Genomic DNA, 18,083 nt, shown 5'->3' with positions numbered 1-18,083 from the left:
ACATACTTAGTCTAACAGACATACAAGTGAAAGCGGTATTACATAAGACATTAATTATCTCCCCAACATGCCATAAACGTCTGAGGGATCGATCCCATGAACCCATCTTCAGAGAAGGGGCATCACTAAGCGATCCTGTTGGGTGTAGTGGTGAATAAATGGATAGATGTCGTGTGTCTATTAATTTCTATGGTTACAGCTAGAGAAAAGAATGATTAGCCAAGAGTTCATGTGGATTATCCATTTACAGAGCTGTCAGACATGACCGGAGGGCTCTGCACCGAGGCGGGAGAGGGGTCCGCGCATCCTGCAGGTACAGATCCCCTACTTACTAGACACTTATGGCGTTCCTTAAAAAACTTGCTATAATTCTCTATAAAATTACTACATTTTTTAAAATCACATCTGCCTTTCATTAAAACCGTTCTGGCATATAATAAAAAAACAAAACACAATTCTATACTTGGATGTAAAGCCCAAGCTTTGGACCTCAATAATCCAATAGGTAAAAAAAAAAAATATCTCCCCTACAAACATTGCTTTTGGGGGACAGATCGTAAAAATCACTGGCACCAAGGATGAGGACTAAATTCCAGACCCCCGATGAGGTTCATGCACCACTATTTATGCACAAGCTCTTATTCCTGAAAGCCATAAAAGGGGATAAATAAGTGAATGATATACTTACAGGTCCCATAATTGTTGCCTGCCAGTGAAACACTGCAAAACAAAAGGGAAAAAAAGTTAGAAAAATTATCACACTACACAGAGAATAAAGTGGTAAAAGAAAGAGCTGCAAATTGTATCCAGCTTACAGTCATCGCCGACTGGTCCTGCCGAGCACTGAGCCGGAGGGTCACGCTGCAAGTCGGTTAACTCCTAAAAAGGGAGAAAAAAAAAAAAAGTTTTATCAAAATGGAAAAAAGAGGGCCCATATATCATTACATAAACGTAATTTTACCAGATCTAAATGCTGCCGTCCTGCTGAATCTGGCGTGGTTTTTTGTGTCTGTGCCTCTCCATTCCTGGGATCTGGCCCTCTCTTTGCTGTAGATAGTCTTGTTAGTAGCAAGTGGGTGTGATTCAATTCTATGGGTGTTTCCTTGAAGACCACACCCAGTTGACCAACGACTAGATTTACATACAAGGAATAAGGAGCCATATCTCAGGGAAAAAAAACCACCGGATTAAAGGGGAATAGTGTCATTTATACCCAAAAAAAAAAAAATTATAGATATGTACAGTACATATTTTTCTGAAAAGTGACAGGCCATCTTGAGCTGGTTTGCAAAATTATTTCTTGGCCAGTAGCATTTCAGTAGTTTTTACAGAATCATATGAGCTATAGGAATTCACGAGCCAAATCTAATGGAAGATTTTCCCTTTCACCAACATATGCTTTGGCCAATCTGCAGTCAAAGTGACCAAATCAGCACCCACCACCTTACTGCTTTTACACAGGTCACATCATGCAAACCGTGGGCCGATTCATTGTTGTGTTTGAGCCTTTTTTTCTTATCTACATTTTGGCTTTTTTTTTTTTTTTTTAATGTTTGCATTGTCGGCAAAGTTTGAGGTTCCAGATGTTGTGACTTGTTAAAAAGTCACAATTATTTGCAAAAATTTACTCCACCTGATTGATTTTATGTACCATACATCTGAAATTTGTATCATATTAGCAGAATAGGACTTAAAAGAGGTGCAAAGAAAAGTAAAGCCACAAATGAAGCATTTTTTTTTTTTGCTCTGTTAGTGCACGAGGTTTCATTCTATGTAGAAGAAATTGGTGAAAGAAAAAAAAAAAATCACAACAAATACAAGACAAACAAAAAGTGAAAAAGAAAACCCCTGCATATGATGGATTGGACTGTTAAAAACGCAAGTCTACAATTACAAGGAACCATCGTTACAACGGTAACACAGTAAGTAGATTATGAAGTATCCTTTAAGAAAGAAAAATATGATAGATAAGATTCGGCAGCCTTCGGCTTTAATTTTTTTTTCCCCCTTTTACAGCTCTGATAACGTAATACATCTAAGAAAGAAAAATTTAACCAAACGACTCTGCGTGACATTTCCCATCTATAAGCAGCGAGGTGGGAGAAAAGCTATTAGCAGCCTCACACTTTACCCCCCGACACATGAAGACGAAAATATATGCAGCGCAGAACTTCTCCAGATTGTGCAGATTCACATCAGGGTAAGCAAAAACCAAAAGGCGGCAATCTTCTCATGGAAGACTATGAAAATCGCTCTACATGGCAAAGCATTATTATGCCAGGACTACAAAGAAATCATGTGAAACGAGGAACAAGCGTTCAAAGATTTATAAGGGGATGTTCACACATTTCGTAAAAACACAGAAATAGTGTGGATTTCCTCTGGAAAGTGCATCATGGGAGAAAGTTATAAAAAGGGATGGTCTGGTAAAAACGAGTTATCAATACAAAGGTGATAACTTGCTGATCAATGAGGGTCTGTCCTCTGGGACCTGTGCTGATCAGAAGAATGGGGAATTTTTATCCCAGTTAAAAAATAAAAATAAATAAATAAAAAATAAATAAATCACTAAATAAATAATGGAGCAGGTGGTCGGTTTACAGAATGCCAAATCACTAATGCCCTGTTCTGCTGAACGGTGAAGGTCCCAGAAGTCAGAAACTGCAAGACTACACCACACTCTCCACAAGGGGGGAGACAAATTTCTATCACAGTTGCTGATGATGATTATACAACTCTTGTGAGACACTTTTATAATGGAGCATATCACAGCGTAGCCTCCCCGACTGTATACCTATAATTACGGTAGCTTATTTCATAGAATGTGGAGGGGAAGACCGTCACAGCAAGCATCCGTGCGATGACGTGCTAATGCAGCATAGGATTTATTTCAAATCGCAGTGGAATAAGTTGAATTCTGGAAATCTAGATGGAGGCTGATAAGATAAGGAGGGAAAAGGAAGCTGAACTTCATGAAATAAAGTACAAGATATATACATACGACTTGCAGACTGCAATATCAGCAGATAGAGGGGTATGTGACTAGATATGTGGCTGCTGCCTACAGGAGTGAAACACGCAGCACCTTCCCACTGTACCTGCGCTAAATTACTGGGGGATGTGTATCAATTCAATGCTCAGCCTCCATATATTGAATGACAATGGCACAGAAGTAGAGATGGTGCAAATCAATTCGCAGGACCCGGTCCAGCAACCACATCGGAAATCTTTGGCCGTTGGATGGCAGACTTGAGACCTGCCTTCTACCCGTCAGCCTCCACAACTCTTCTTTTGATTGGCCGGCCTGGCACATCACATGTGGCACACTGCAAGGATGATGTTGAACTAGGCTGGCTAATGAAAAAGAAGCCAGGGATACAGTACGGTAAAAGGTTCCCATCAGTGGCCACAGACTGATGTGGCTGCTGTACCTGCCCTGCGAATCAATTCCCACCATCTCTAGAGAGAAGGCTTTCTAAGGCTATGTGCACACGTAAGAAAAGAGGTGCAGAATTTTCTGCACAAAATCTGCATCTCCTGGCAGAATCCGCAGCTGCGTTTTTTATGCGTTTTTTATGCAGATTTTATTTCTATAATGGAGGGGTGCAGAAACGCTGTAGAACTGCACAAAAGTAGTGACATGCACTTTGAAATCTGCAGCATTTCTGCGCAGATTTTTCTGCACCATGTGCACAAGCTTTTTTTTTCACAATGATTTACATTGTACTGTAAATCACAGTGCAGTTCTGCAGCGTTTCTGCTGCAGAAAAATCTGCTGCAGATCTGCACCAATTCTGCACTAAATCTGCATCGTGTGCACATACCCTATGACTATGTTCACATGTTGCATTTTTACAGCTTTTTTTTATGCAAGTTTTAAGCTGCGTTTTACAGTACCATCAAAGTGTAGAATATTTCAGAAATATCATGCACACAGGTTTTATTTTCCGGACCGATCTGGATAACTGCGGCGTTTTTGAAAACGGCAGCATGTCACTTCTTTCAGCGGTTATTCACCCATAGGAAACAATGGGTAAATGTAAAAACGCAGGTATCAGTTTTTGCTGCAAAAATCTAGATCATGCTTTTTTGGGGCCACTAAACTTTATTAACATGCCCAAGAGACAACAAAAACGCAGCCAAAAAAAAAAAACACAGCAATCCATAGATGGAGACACCTCTAGGGTCCAAAAACACCGCATGACAGATGTCTAATTTTTTTTCTCTCTCCATCATCAATTGGAGACCTACTGAAACTTATAGCAGAACGTTTCCATGTATCTAAAAACCACACGTTCCCTGTCTACCATTGAAAGCCAGTTGAGAAAAATTAAAAAATAATTTTTTTATCATCTAGACAGAGATGGACATATACATCAAAATTTGGACAGATGTAGATAACGTATGCAAGTGTGTGCTGTATGTTTAATGTATACATCCGACACAGCAAATGTACAAATGTGAACCTAGCTTTAGTAGTCATTTACATCCCTTAACAACCCAACTCCTGCCCCTATAAACCCTGGACACAATCTACCCTGTATTCTATACAATCTTTCCTCTTGGCCACGGACGCCAACCAGATTCTAACCTGCGGCGAGTTCAGGGGTCGTTATCTTTTTACTTGTTTTTTGTGGCATATTACTGTACATTTGCCTATTTAAAAGTGCAGTTATCCCAGTCTGAGCTGGGTGGATTTTTTTTTTTGTTTTTCCTTCCATAGTAGGAAAGCATTAGTCAATAGTCATAAAAGAATGGACTGGCAGCCAAACTCTAGGGGCACCAAATAACGGCCCTGTGGGGTTAATTCATTTATGGTAATTTCCTATATTACACAGACCACTCATTTATAAGCCAGAGGGAAACGATTGCAGATTATTCATCCTAGGGAAAAGAAAAATGTCACAAAACCAGTTTATGCTCATAGCTGTATCGGGAAATATTCAATTGAAGATAAGACCTCAGTGTATAAACTATGAAGTGCAAACATCACATGCCCGATGTGAACCTTACCGCAAGGCCAGAAATACACACAAGTGGCAAAGACAAGTTGGCATTAAAGGGGTTTCTCAACACTTAGTTCATCAGGGTCACATTGGGAGGGGGGTCCCATCAGAATAGGAGCTGATCTTCAGTACCTGGCAGCGACCACTAGAGAGGGTATTGAGCCCCATACACCTTTTACATCCAACACCTGCAAACATCTGATCGTTGGGGGATCCAGCACTGAGGACCTATCCTAAAGATAAGTCGCTAATGTCAAAGTGGTAGAAAACCCCTTGAACATTACTTCTGTCATCATCGCAAACTCACCAAGTGTATAAATATCCTTTACTGACCCCTCTTCTGGTAACATTACAGAAACTTCTAAAGAAACCAGTCACATTTCAGTAGAATTGGGCAATATCTCATGTGTACTGAGTCCAACTCCCCCGACTGATGATAAATGAATGAAGATTTGAGCAGTTGGATCTCAACACTAGATTCTTAGGCCATGTGCACACGCAGGGGAATCCATTGCGAAATTTTCTGCAGCGGATTTGATAAATCCGCAGGGCAAAACCGCTGTGGTTTTTCCTGCGGATTTATCACAGTTTCTATTGCGGATTCCGCTGCGGGTTTACACCTGCAGTTTTCTATTGCAGCAGGTGTAAACCCGCAGCAGAATCCGCACAAAGAATTGACATGCTGTGGAATATAAACCGCTGCGTTTCCGCGTGTTTTTTTCCGCAGAATGTGCACTACGGATTTCGTTTCCCATAGGTTTACATTGTACTGTAAACGCATGAGAAACTGCTGCGGATCAGCAGCTGCGGAAACTATGCCGATCCGCAGCAAAATCCGCAGATTGTGAACATATTCTTATTGTATCAGGGGAGATCAACTGCCGGCAAAAATGTGTGACCGCGGCCTACTCTCCCCATACAGAGCACACGCTTTGTCAAACCTTACACTATCTGGTTTGCATGGCTGGTGTAAAATGTGTTCAACCGCCTTTATTAAATAACCCATGGAAAGTGCTGTAGAATAACGAATACTTAGTGTTGATCTCCCGCGGCTCCTTCTAATGCGCAGATACACAATCACTTGCATCATGAAACACTGTTTTCGTATAATATACCGGTATATATTTTTTCTTTTAATAAATGACATCAGGTAGTACGGCATGTGGTATTGAGTGGCATTACAAGAAGGCCTCTATCGTGTGTACAGTATGTAGCAGACAATTACACTGTTCTTCTTGAATACACTTCATTCTGACACTGCCCACTCCCACTGGCAAACTGCTGAGGACATTACAGCTGGAGCACAGAGACATCCCCAGTGATGTTGGTATTATAGCCTTCGGTGAATACTGCACCACTCACATATATGATCTGTTTCAATGTAACAGCTCCAAGGCCTGGGCTCTATCAGTAAATGGAAACAGTTTTCAACACTCAAACTGGCCATAAAGTACAGAGGATGGACGACTGGACGGAGGGACGGATGATATATTATTACTGTGGTGTGCGCTCAGATAACTTTCACCAAGTATTCAGACCTTAAAGCGAACCTGTCAGAAGAATTTTGCTAAGTAAACTAGAGGCATTGTCAGGTTGGCATTGCTACCCTGATTAAAATGATACCTGGGGTAAAGAAATCAGTCTTGTGGTTCTTTGTGGTTTGTGATGTGGGGCGGCCTGTGGCCAGGTCGCTCCTTGGTTTCTCCGGCTTAGAGCAGGAAAATAAGACTCTGCCTATAGTTCCACCCTGAAGCATGAGAATCTCTAACAGAAAACTAACATGGATTACACAAGAACCACAAGATGGATTTCTTCATCCCAGGTATCATTTTAAATCAGTGCACCAACGCCAACATGACAATGCCTATAGCTTACTTAGCAAAATCCTGCTGACAGGTTTGCTTTAATAGCACCTGTTAAGAGTTATGGCTTGTTCACTACCATCTTTAGGAAGACAGGTGATGCAGATTTACCACCTTTATAAAAACCCAACCTCCTCTAAGCTCATGCCGAAAAAAAACCCAGCAGTAATGGGTTCTCTAAGCAGCTGCCTTGCACTCTGAAAACAAAAATGGTGGAGGGACACGAAGCCGGAGAAGGCTAAAACAAGATACAGTAGGGGAAATAAGTATTTGATCCCTTGCTGATTTTATAACCTTGCCCACTATCAGATATGAACAGTCTATAATTTTAAGGATAGGTTAATTTTAGCATTGAGATAGAATATCAAAAATAATATCCAGAAAACATTGTATAAATTATATAATTTTATTTGCATTTTGCAGTGAGAAAAAAGTATTTGATCCACTACCAACCATTAAGAGTTCTGGCTCCTACAGACCAGTTAGACGCTCCTAATCAACTTGTTACCTGCATTAAAGACAGTTGTCTTACATAGTCACCTTTATAAAAGACTCCTGTCCACAGACTCAATTAATCAGTCAGACTCTAACCTCTACAACATGGGCAAGACCAAAGAGCATTATAAGGATGTCAGGGACAAGATCATAGACCTGCACTTGGCTGGAATGGGCTATAAAACCAAAAGTAATTTTTTTTTGAAAAAAATAGACCGAATGGCACCAGGTCAGATGGTGAATAGTGTTTGTAAGAGATATAATCCATGTGGTCGTGTGTTGATGGTAGAGCCTTCACTACTATATCGCGGTGCTCATCATCATAGAGCCATTAATAGTTCCATATACAATAGAAGGAAAAGAAGATGTGGCACTCACCAAGTATTGTTACAATCAAAGTCCTTTATTTTCCATCATTGGATTATCATTAGGCGGACGCGGCAGGTAAAAGCGAGGGTGCAGGGGGATTGAAAGACTTGTCTGGTTGCAAAAATTATTTACAAGCTGTGATACTTGCAAAAGGGGGTTGCTACTGCGTACTGACCATGTAGACTGCCCAAACTGCTGCATTGGCCCATTTTTCTCTTTGTAAGTTTTAAAAATGTAAAAGATGAAAAAAAAACAAAAAAACTTTTACATGTCACTGTAGGAGATGGAAATATTACATTCAAAGTACGGACTAAAGGACCAGACTACAATTACAGCAAGAGCCCAAGAAGATTTTCTATACCCCACCGACCACACATGAAGAGAGAGAACGGTCATTGTTTTGGCTACAAACAGCATGTTCTAACTAAACAAGCATCTAGCAATTGGACTGGAGAAATGGGCCGAGTGCCCAGATGTAAATCCGCGAGTCCAGGCATTTATGTACTTGTTACACCCAGTTTCAGATGAAGCAAATATCATCCAAACCGTCTGATTATCCCTGAAGTACCTGGACAGTGTACAGAATGAAAAAAAAAAAAAAAGTTATTTTCATAAAAAGCTTTTCTGACAAAGCCAAAAGAAAAGAACTGGAGAGAGGGGAGGTAGTGGCTGCTTAGAAGAGACTTTAAAAAAAATATTTTAGGGAACAGCAACTCCATAATATTTTATACGGGTTCTACCAATGATCAAAAAATTCTGCAAGCCTCTTTTACAATACCATACTACATTAAACATGTAATTGGTGGTGGGCCAACGATGGGACCCCTCCCTGCGCAACTGATAACACTGGTTTCGATTACAAAATCATTCAAGGTTAAACGAGGCCATAGAGGTGGCTACACACTTTACAACACTGTTGGCCTAAAGGGCGTTCAACCAACAGCCCAGCTTCCCGACTCACCTATATCTATGCACGCTCAGAGCGTGAGCGCAAGCACGGGATCTTAAAATACGAGAGGGAAGAAGTTACTTTCGTGGAGGCTCATCACCATTGAGAATAAAAGGAGAATGCATGTTGAAATTTACCAAGAACCACCCTTTTTGTCATTTGGGAAAAGTTGGGTCACAGTCAGTCAAACATTAGAAGGACAACCTGTATTCATATAATTTTTGTTTTTTTTTGTTTTTTTTAAACAGTATAAACGTGGACTACGCAGTCTTAAATTGTGCCAACTTTATCACCGATTCATGCCGTTTGAGAAAGACAGGGTGCAGAAAGTGTCTAAAAGAAAAATTCAGTACAAGCCTTATAAGACCATCTTACTTGACAATCCCTTTAAGTGCTGCCTACTAAAAAAAAAAAAAAAAAAAAAAATACAATAATTTGGCTTCTGGATTAGTCCAATTCTACAAATTATTTTACAAGTATACTATACTAGAGCTGATTAATAAGTTGGGGTTGATTCATATAACTTTGTGGTCTTTGTATACTGCAGCATGGCTGTACACTGAGACCCTGAACCTAAATAAATAAAATTTCACGGCGCCTGCGCACTGCAGTACTTTGCTCTGCCCTCAAAAGGAGACAAAATACGCCTGCGCCGGAGCCGCAGCGTGAAGACAAGAAGAGGATGTCATCGTGTGAAGATGGGAGGCCCCGGACCGCGACACCCATCGTACCGGTACCGCCCCTGGGTGAGTATAATCTAACCTCTTTTTCTCATCTTTCAGGATACATCGGGGGCTTATCTACAGAATGCTGTAGATAAGCCCCTGATGCTGGTGAGCTTAGCTCACCTTCCATTTTGGGGGTGACAGGTTCCCTTTAAAAAATGAGAAGTTTCATGAGCCCTCACCTCACATCCCCTACCTGCAGCTCAAGAACGTTCCTCACGGCTCATTGACTCGCAAGCTGTTCAATAAATTCTGAAAACCCTTCAACCAGGAAACAGCCTTCTTTATCCAAGATGGTGATGATCCAACATAATAGCCTGCATATCTACAGACTGATGACTCGGGGCAGATTCCTGGCCAGTCAGGGGTTACTCATGACAGTGAATCACAGGCAAAGAATGGAGTCAGAGCAGCTCTGGCAGATAAAGACTATATACACTACATAGACTAGCAGTCAGGAATAAAGAAACCACTCCCTACACGGCTGACGTTATTAGGCCATGTTCAGATGTGACAGATTCGGTGCTGAAAACCTGCAGTAGATAACAGTACAATACATTTGGGGGAGATTCTTTAAAATGACCTTACAATGTGGTTACCTAAGGCTGAGAAATAACAAAATCTCACCGCAGATGTCGAAATATAGGATTGAAATCCAAAGCAAATCCACAGCGAGACCCCCACACAACACACGCACGTTTAGACTGGGAAACATCACAGAATAGCAGTTAGATCAGTAGCAGAAAAACTGCACTTTGTGTGGCCCAAGGATACATTCATACCAGATCTCGCAGTTCTGAAGCTTTGTCTCCCCACTCGGTTTTATTTGTAGCCTTTTGACTTCAATGTCAAGTTTGATGCAGATTCCACGCAATCTTCAAAGTATTGACCTGAGGCTAATCAGCTTAAGGGGTTTTAAAATCTTGTTAGGGTATGTTTCCACGTTCAGGAAACGCTGCGTATTTGACACTGCGTAGAGCCGCAGCGTCCAGATGTTACAGCATAATGGAGGGGATTTTATGAAATCCTGTCTCCACTATGCGTGGTAACACGCACCCGGCAGCCCTGCGATTCCGGACATGCGGCGCGTCTTTTTAGATCGCAGCATGTCCGTTTACCTTGCAGCGACGCTGCGCCGCCGCAAGGTAAAACACAGGGCCCTATGTGTGGGGTGCGATGATTCCGGATGTGTACAATGAACACACACGGCATCATCGCGTCTACAGAAGGGGGCGGAGCTGTTTGCCGCACCGTCCAAACCGCCGGCCATCCTGAACGTGGACACGTAACCTTAGAAAAAAAAGAGAAAAAAAAGTGTGGATTTTGTTGGGCTTGAGGAGTCAAGGCATAGACATTGTTTTGGTCTTTATTGGCTAAAGTTATGCCTATGGACACGATTTAGCATATCCTCAGGCAAGCACCAAACCCTAAATTACAGAAGAAAAGTCAAACTATGGACACTGTCCATAAAAAGCTCACGTCCAAATTATCAGGAGGTAAAGCTATAGAAAGTCACTGGTGAGCTCAGTGCAGGGGTATAATGTATTCTCAGGAAGCCAAGCGCCCTCGTTAGCTACACAGGCAGTTATTGCACCCACATGGGATTCATGCAGAGGGATTTAAAAATTGACACTTTCACCACTTTTTTTTTTTATTACTACTATTATTATATTTAACAAAGTTGCATCCCCCAGACAAAGGCTTGTCAGCCAACATGTACATTGGGGTGGACACAATCACTGGTCTTCCATTCAGTCATTGGTTTTTTTATTGCCAGTTTTGCACTGTTGTATGCTGTATACAGAATTGAGGACTACAAGTTCCAGCCATGCCACATATAGCTTACTCAATTCATAATTTTGTGGCATGCACTACTTATAATTTTTGTATCTATAGCACCAACATATGCTGAAGCACTTTAAACTTCAGAGGGGACTTTAAGGCTATGTGCACTGTCACACGATGCGGATTTAGTGCGGATCTTTCCACGCAGATGCGCACTGTGATTTACAGTACAATGTAAATTAATAGTGAAAAAAAAAGCTGTGCACATGGTGTGGAAAAATCCGTGTGGAAACGCTGCGGATTTAAAAGAAGTGCATGTCACTTTTGTGCGGATCTGCAGCGTTTCTGCACCCCTCCATTATAGAAGTCCGCAGTGGTAAAAACCGCAGAAAATCCGCATCAATTCCGCATAAAATCCACGGCAAATCTGCACCTGCGGTTTCTGCCAAGAGACGCGGATTTTGTGCAGAATATTCTGCACCCCATTCCGCAACGTGTGCACATAGCCTTAGGGTTCGTGTACACGATTAATAAACGCTGAGGGTTGGACACTGTTCTTGTGCTGCATCCGACCCACAGCGTCCAGATGTTACAGCATAGAGGATGGGATTTCAAGAAATCCTATGTCCACTATGAGTCCAGAGACGCCCACGGAGACGGACATGCGGCGTGTCTTTCCAGACCTCAGCATGCTGGCGTATCATTTATGGGCCCGGTGGGCAGAGAGAGGGGACCCGCATCGGGCCCCGTCTCATCTGCTCACCGGGCCCCTTCCCACGCTGCGCCCGCACGTCAATAGTTAACAACAGCCGCCAGCCAATTGGAGGCTGGCAGCTGAAGTCGGCCGCAGGCGCAGCGCACACGTCGCCGTCGTGTCATTGTCAGTCGCTGGCGAGTGCGCGCTGCTGGAGGGAGCTCGCTGCCTGGAGCGCTGGTCAGGTGAGGAGAACGGTTTTTTTTTTGTTTTTTGCTAACCTAACGGCGATCCGGGCGGGCCAGAATGCTGGACAGTCAGTGACACTGTCTGACTGGGGGCAATATGCTGGAGCCGGAGGTACAATGTAGTGGAAGCGGTGAATCCGCACGGTGACCACATGCGGATTCACCTGCGGTCAATAGCCGGCAGAACTTTGCATACACCGAACATTCACTGTGTCCAAAGCGCTGCCAATTCCTGATCATCTGCACATCCCTTACAGACAGTACAGAGCAACAGATTACTCCAACACAGGAGTGAGGGCCGACTCACAGGCTGCTGCACGTCATCCTGATGACTGTATCCACTACTGGTCGTGGCACCATAAACCCTTACGTAGGCATCGTGTGACTAATGGCCCATTGCTTCCATCCCATTTGTACGCCTATACTTTATTTCCTTGCATCATAGAACATGACAGACAATAGTTTTATTACTTTTGGCGTTGACGCCGTGATAACATTATAGGTCTGTATCAGCAATGCGACTGCCGCCTACTGTATTTGGCAACATGCTGTAAAATGGCGGTGTGTAACTATGACATGATCTGTCGATATTAAAGGGTTTCTCCACTATTAAACTTTAATGGACACAGGGTGCAGCTCCTCTGCCCACCAACATTACCATCCGGCAGAGGGAGTGACATGAGCGCTGCAGCCATCATATTCCATCTGAGGACAAAATGTGAGAGCCCACCAGAGGCCATGTGGTGACCACCACCAGGTGCAGAGATGGGGGACAGTACAGGGTGTGGAGGAGTGGTTCAGGACTAGGAGGGGAGTACAGGCTTATTTATGTATTAAACTGCCCTGGGGTTATTAAAGGGATGGTCCCCAGTTTGAAAGTCATCCTCTATCCATGGGAGAGGAAATATCATTTTTGATCGTTCGGGTTCTAGCCACTGTGGCCCCCTCCAATCCTGAAAACCAGTGCTCTTTAGTGCCGTGACTGAATGGGACATTAGTCAATCCTGCACAGCACTGCTTCATTAATGGGAGCACTGGAGATTGCCTAGTGCAGCGCTCGGCTGGTCTTCGTGGATCCCATTGGAATGAAAGGAGCGGCAGCATGATCAATCAACAGCTTCATTCAGCCAGCCTCTTCACAGCCCCAGGACTAAGGAATGGTGGGGGCCGCAAAGGTCAGACTCCCAGCAATTATATAGTTATCCTCTATCCTACAAATAGGGGTTACCTTTAAAACAGAAAACGGCTCTAAAATTACTTTGTTTAGTAATGGAGAAATTCTTTAAAATCGAATTCATTGGTTACCGCAAGTCATTACCTTACATTATCTCTCTGTGCAATAATTCCTTTTTGTGGCATCACTGTGTGCAATGCTCTTTTATAGAACTAAACCGTGTCTTCTAGTCACTAACTTCACTATGTGTATAAACCTTCAGGTCTTTTAAACAGAACTATTGTTGTGAATGGTCATTCCATGCTGATCACTTGACCTACATCGACCAAACAATGAGCGGCCCTCCAGTGAATAGGTGATCATTTATATAGAGCGGAACACCCCTTCAATGTATTAGGTTTGACTAATGATGAGTGAGCATGCTCAGGTGCCAACCAAGTGTCTTCGGCGTGCTCGAAAAATATGTTCAAGTCCCTGTGGCTGCATGTCTTGTGGTAGTTAGGCAATTCCACGTGTTGCTGCTGCCGCCGCCGCCTGACAGACAGGCAGTCCCCGCATGTGTTGCTGCTGCCGCCGCCGCCTGACAAACAGGCAGTCCCCGCATGTGTTGCTGCTGCCGCCGCCGCCTGACAAACAGGCAGTCCCCGCATGTGTTGCTGCTGCCGCCGCCGCCTGACAAACAGGCAGTCCCCGCATGTGTTGCTGCTGCCGCCGCCGCCTGACAAACAGGCAGTCCCCGCATGTGTTGCTGCTGCCGCCGCCGCCTGACAAACAGGCAGTCCCCGCATGTGTTGCTGCTGCCGCCGCCGCCTGACAAACAGGCAGTCCCCGCATGTGTTGCTGCTGCCGCCGCCGCCTGACAAACAGGCAGTCCCCGCATGTGTTGCTGCTGCCGCCGCCGCCTGACAAACAGGCAGTCCCCGCATGTGTTGCTGCTGCCGCCGCCGCCTGACAAACAGGCAGTCCCCGCATGTGTTGCTGCTGCCGCCGCCGCCTGACAAACAGGCAGTCCCCGCATGTGTTACTGCTGCCGCCGCCTAGCAAACAGGCAGTCCCCGCATGTGTTACTGCTGCCGCCGCCGCCTGACAAACAGGCAGTCCCCGCATGTGTTGCTGCTGCCGCCGCCGCCTGACAAACAGGCAGTCCCCGCATGTGTTGCTGCTGCCGCCGCCGCCTGACAAACAGGCAGTCCCCGCATGTGTTACTGCTGCCGCCGCCTAGCAAACAGGCAGTCCCCGCATGTGTTACTGCTGCCGCCGCCGCCTGACAAACAGGCAGTCCCCGCATGTGTTGCTGCTGCCGCCGCCGCCTGACAAACAGGCAGTCCCCGCATGTGTTACTGCTGCCGCCACCTGACAAACAGGCAGTCTCTGCATGTGTTACTGCTGCCGCCGCCTAGCAAACAGGCAGTCCCCGCATGTGTTACTGCTGCCGCCGCCTAACAGGCAGTCCCCGCATGTGTTACTGCTGCCACCGCCTAACAGACAGTCCCCGCATGTGTTACTGCTGCCACCGCCTAACAGACAGTCCCCGCATGTGTTACTGCTGCCACCGCCTAACAGACAGTCCCCGCATGTGTTACTGCTGCCACCGCCTAACAGACAGTCCCCGCATGTGTTACTGCTGCCACCGCCTAACAGACAGTCCCCGCATGTGTTACTGCTGCCACCGCCTAACAGACAGTCCCCGCATGTGTTACTGCTGCCACCGCCTAACAGACAGTCCCCGCATGTGTTACTGCTGCCACCGCCTAACAGACAGTCCCCGCATGTGTTACTGCTGCCGCCGCCTAACAGACAGTCCCCGCATGTGTTACTGCTGCCGCCGCCTAACAGGCAGTCTCTGCATGTGTTGCTGCTGCCGCCGCCTAGCAAACAGGCAGTCCCCGCATGCGTTACTGCTGTCGCCGCCTAACAGGCAGTCCCCGCATGTGTTGCTGCTGCCACCTAACAAACAGGCAGTCCACACACGTGTTGTGGCTATTGAACAGCCCCAAGACATGCAGGTGTGGGGACTAACATTATTCGAGCACGCTGAAAACTCTGTTGTTAACCCCTGAGCATGCTCAGATAACCCCTTGCCCAAAGCACATTCGCTCATCGCTAGGTTCGACCCATAAATTTGTGGTATAAAACAAATGATTGGAAAGTTACTTCATTCCTTGTATTTTATGGACTGGCTGATCTCTACCGTCCTGTTCAGGATTTTGGCAAAGTTTTTTGACCAAGTACCTTATACATGGGTGGAAAATGTTTTGCCAAATCTATAGGCTGCATAAAAACAAGAGTGGAATCCATGCCGGGACCGACCTGAGGTACAGTCCCTCTGGCGTTTACATTTTGCAATGTAAAGAGGGAAATCAGCGGAAAAATCCATAACAAATCAGCATGAAACTCATACAGATTTTGCCACAGAATCACCACAGATGTTTTGCACTCAGTTTACGGCACACGTGGACGTCCCCTATAAATTCATTGATTAATTAGCAAGACCCACAAAATGTACCTTCTATTGCCTTGGTGTGTGAGCAGCAGTGTACTATGTGACATAGCAGTAACACGCAGTGATCTAAGGCTGTGACACCCGTGGGGGACAGTCACCGCGTAGCGCCAGCTTTATACCAAGTCATTACACCAGTGCCGCTCCAAGTCCTCCTGATCTGAACCATGTGCAGAGACCATACATGACTGGGGCATAATGTGGATGGGACAAGGAGGCTGTAGACCCTCCGAGGCCACCGATTGGCCGCAGCAGTCCCGTACCGGGGTCCCCACCGGATGTTGATGCCACCAGTGTGGAGGGGTGACGGCTGTGGGCACAGAGGTGCGGCACACCTCGGGGAGGAGAGCACAGGGCTTTTCTTGCATTATACCCCCTGGACCAGCCATAACACTGCTTACAATGTAGTGGGAAACCCTTTCACAGTATCGCCCTCCAGGCCCCAACGCACATTAGAGGAAGGTCCTGTGACGCCACTGATCTCAGCAGAATCGACCACGTCCATCTTCATTTTTCCAAGAAGATAAAAGGATCACATTGAATTAAACACCCAATTCTTTTGTTCCACTTGGTGAGATAAGCCGCCATCAGAGGAGTCCGGCCAACAGCGCATACTGCAGAAACCACATGCACGCTCAGCCTAACTGGGCATACATGCTTATGGCGGAGAGAACACGCATATGGCCGGCAGTAGGAAGCTCCCGGTGGGCCCAGATCTCCGTGGGCAATGGCCCAGAGTGTGTAACCCGGACTATGTCACGAGGGAACCGCTCAGAGTATATCAAATAGAGGACCAAGGCCCAAAACAAATGACCTGAGAGACCAGCCGGATTTACAGTGTTCAGACCCAGCAGACATGATGGTCATCAGTATCCCCCCATAGATATATATAGGAAGGGGCCATGCTGGATGACAGCAGTGACGTCATTATAGAGGACTGCAAACAAATGACGTGCTGGAGGGTAGTAATTACACTACGCCACCACAAGGGGGCGCTCCAACAGTGAAGTGATTGACTGGAGATGGATGGAGATGACAGAGCACCAGCACAGGCGGCCTCCATTGTTTCCCCCCCAGTCGCACTTACTTTCTGTATCCTCTTCAGCGCCATGGAGAAGTTCAGCTGGAGAGCGGCAGCTCAGACTGGACGGCGGGCTGCTACGGGAGGGACGGCACGGGAGTGCTGGTGACCGGGGTGACGCGGGCCTGTCACTGCGGCTCTGCTCTCTCAGGAGGAAGCGACTCACTCACGAGAGCTGCCGGCGCGTATCCTGATTCACTGTGGGCGGAGCTTGGCGTCAGAAGGCGGGGCTTTTTACGACGTTTTTCTTTCCGCTTTCAATGGATGACGTCAGAGGCGGCATCTCGGGAATTGTAGTCTGCGGCGGGGTTTTTTTTTTCACTAACGAAACTTTATTGGAATACGACAAAGGAACAAAGCATAGTTGTTGCTGCCATTTCTTTGTCAGCACATGAAAGTGTAAATAAATATCTAGACGGCGTCGGAAATGTGTTTCCCTGAGTAACGAAACGCGCCTTTACCTCAAGTTCTCAAACGGCCACAACTGCAAAGTGCTAATAACAACCAGCAACTATCCAATATACTCCTACTGAAAATCCTGCCTGGTCTCAAGAGTGGAGGGTTAATAGATTTTTATTAGTGTTAGGAGTTTGTATGTTCTCCCCGTGTTTGCGCGGGTTTCCTCCGGGTTCTCCAATTTCCTCACAAATTTTCAAAGACAGACTGATAGGGAATATAGCTTGTGAGCCCCATCGGGGACAGCGATGATAATGTGTGCAACCTGTAAAGCGCTGCGAAAAATGTTAGCGCTATATAAAAATAAAGATTATTATTTAGTTATATAGCACCATTGATTCCATGGTGCTGTACATGAGAAGGGGTTACATCAAAATACAGATATCACTTACAGTAAGCAAACTAACCATGACTGATACAGAGGGGCGAGGACCCTGCCCTTGTGGGCTTACATTCTGCAGGATTATGGGGAAGGAGACAGTAGGTTGGGGGTTGCGGGAGCTCCGGTGTTGGTGAGCGGTAGCTCTGGTAGTGATGAGGAGGCAGCGGGGTCAGTACAGGCTGTAGGCTTTCCTGAAGAGATGGGTTTTCAGGTTCCGTCTGAAAGATCCGAATGTGGTTGATAGTCGGATGTGTTGGGGCAAAGAATTCCAGAGGATGGGGGATATTCTGGAGAAGTCTTGGGTGAGGACCGGATAAGTGTGGAGGAGAGAAGGAGGTCTTGGGAGGACCGGAGATT

The 18,083-nt window shown here is 45.5% G+C and overlaps 1 protein-coding gene across 1 annotated transcript in view; it reads right to left on the bottom strand.

Annotated features, from left to right (window-relative positions):
* UBE2D1 (ubiquitin conjugating enzyme E2 D1) overlaps window positions 1-17,154 on the bottom strand; it is a 36,843-nt gene extending 19,689 nt beyond the window's left edge. Inside the window, exons 1-3 of the mRNA XM_077258865.1 lie at window positions 16,895-17,154; window positions 816-879; window positions 689-720 (exon numbers count right to left, since the gene is read on the bottom strand). Of these exons, the coding sequence (XP_077114980.1) occupies window positions 689-720; window positions 816-879; window positions 16,895-16,918 (120 nt within the window). The 5' untranslated portion in view covers window positions 16,919-17,154. The remainder of the gene's footprint in view (window positions 1-688; window positions 721-815; window positions 880-16,894) is intronic.
* Between the last annotated feature and the right edge of the window lie 929 nt (window positions 17,155-18,083).

The sequence above is a fragment of the Ranitomeya variabilis genome, chromosome 4 (assembly GCF_051348905.1).
Source record: "Ranitomeya variabilis isolate aRanVar5 chromosome 4, aRanVar5.hap1, whole genome shotgun sequence".
In the NCBI taxonomy this organism is placed as follows: Eukaryota; Metazoa; Chordata; class Amphibia; order Anura; family Dendrobatidae; genus Ranitomeya; species Ranitomeya variabilis.
The sequence above is the reverse complement of the archived record's forward strand: the minus strand, read 5'-3'. Positions and strand labels throughout refer to the sequence as shown.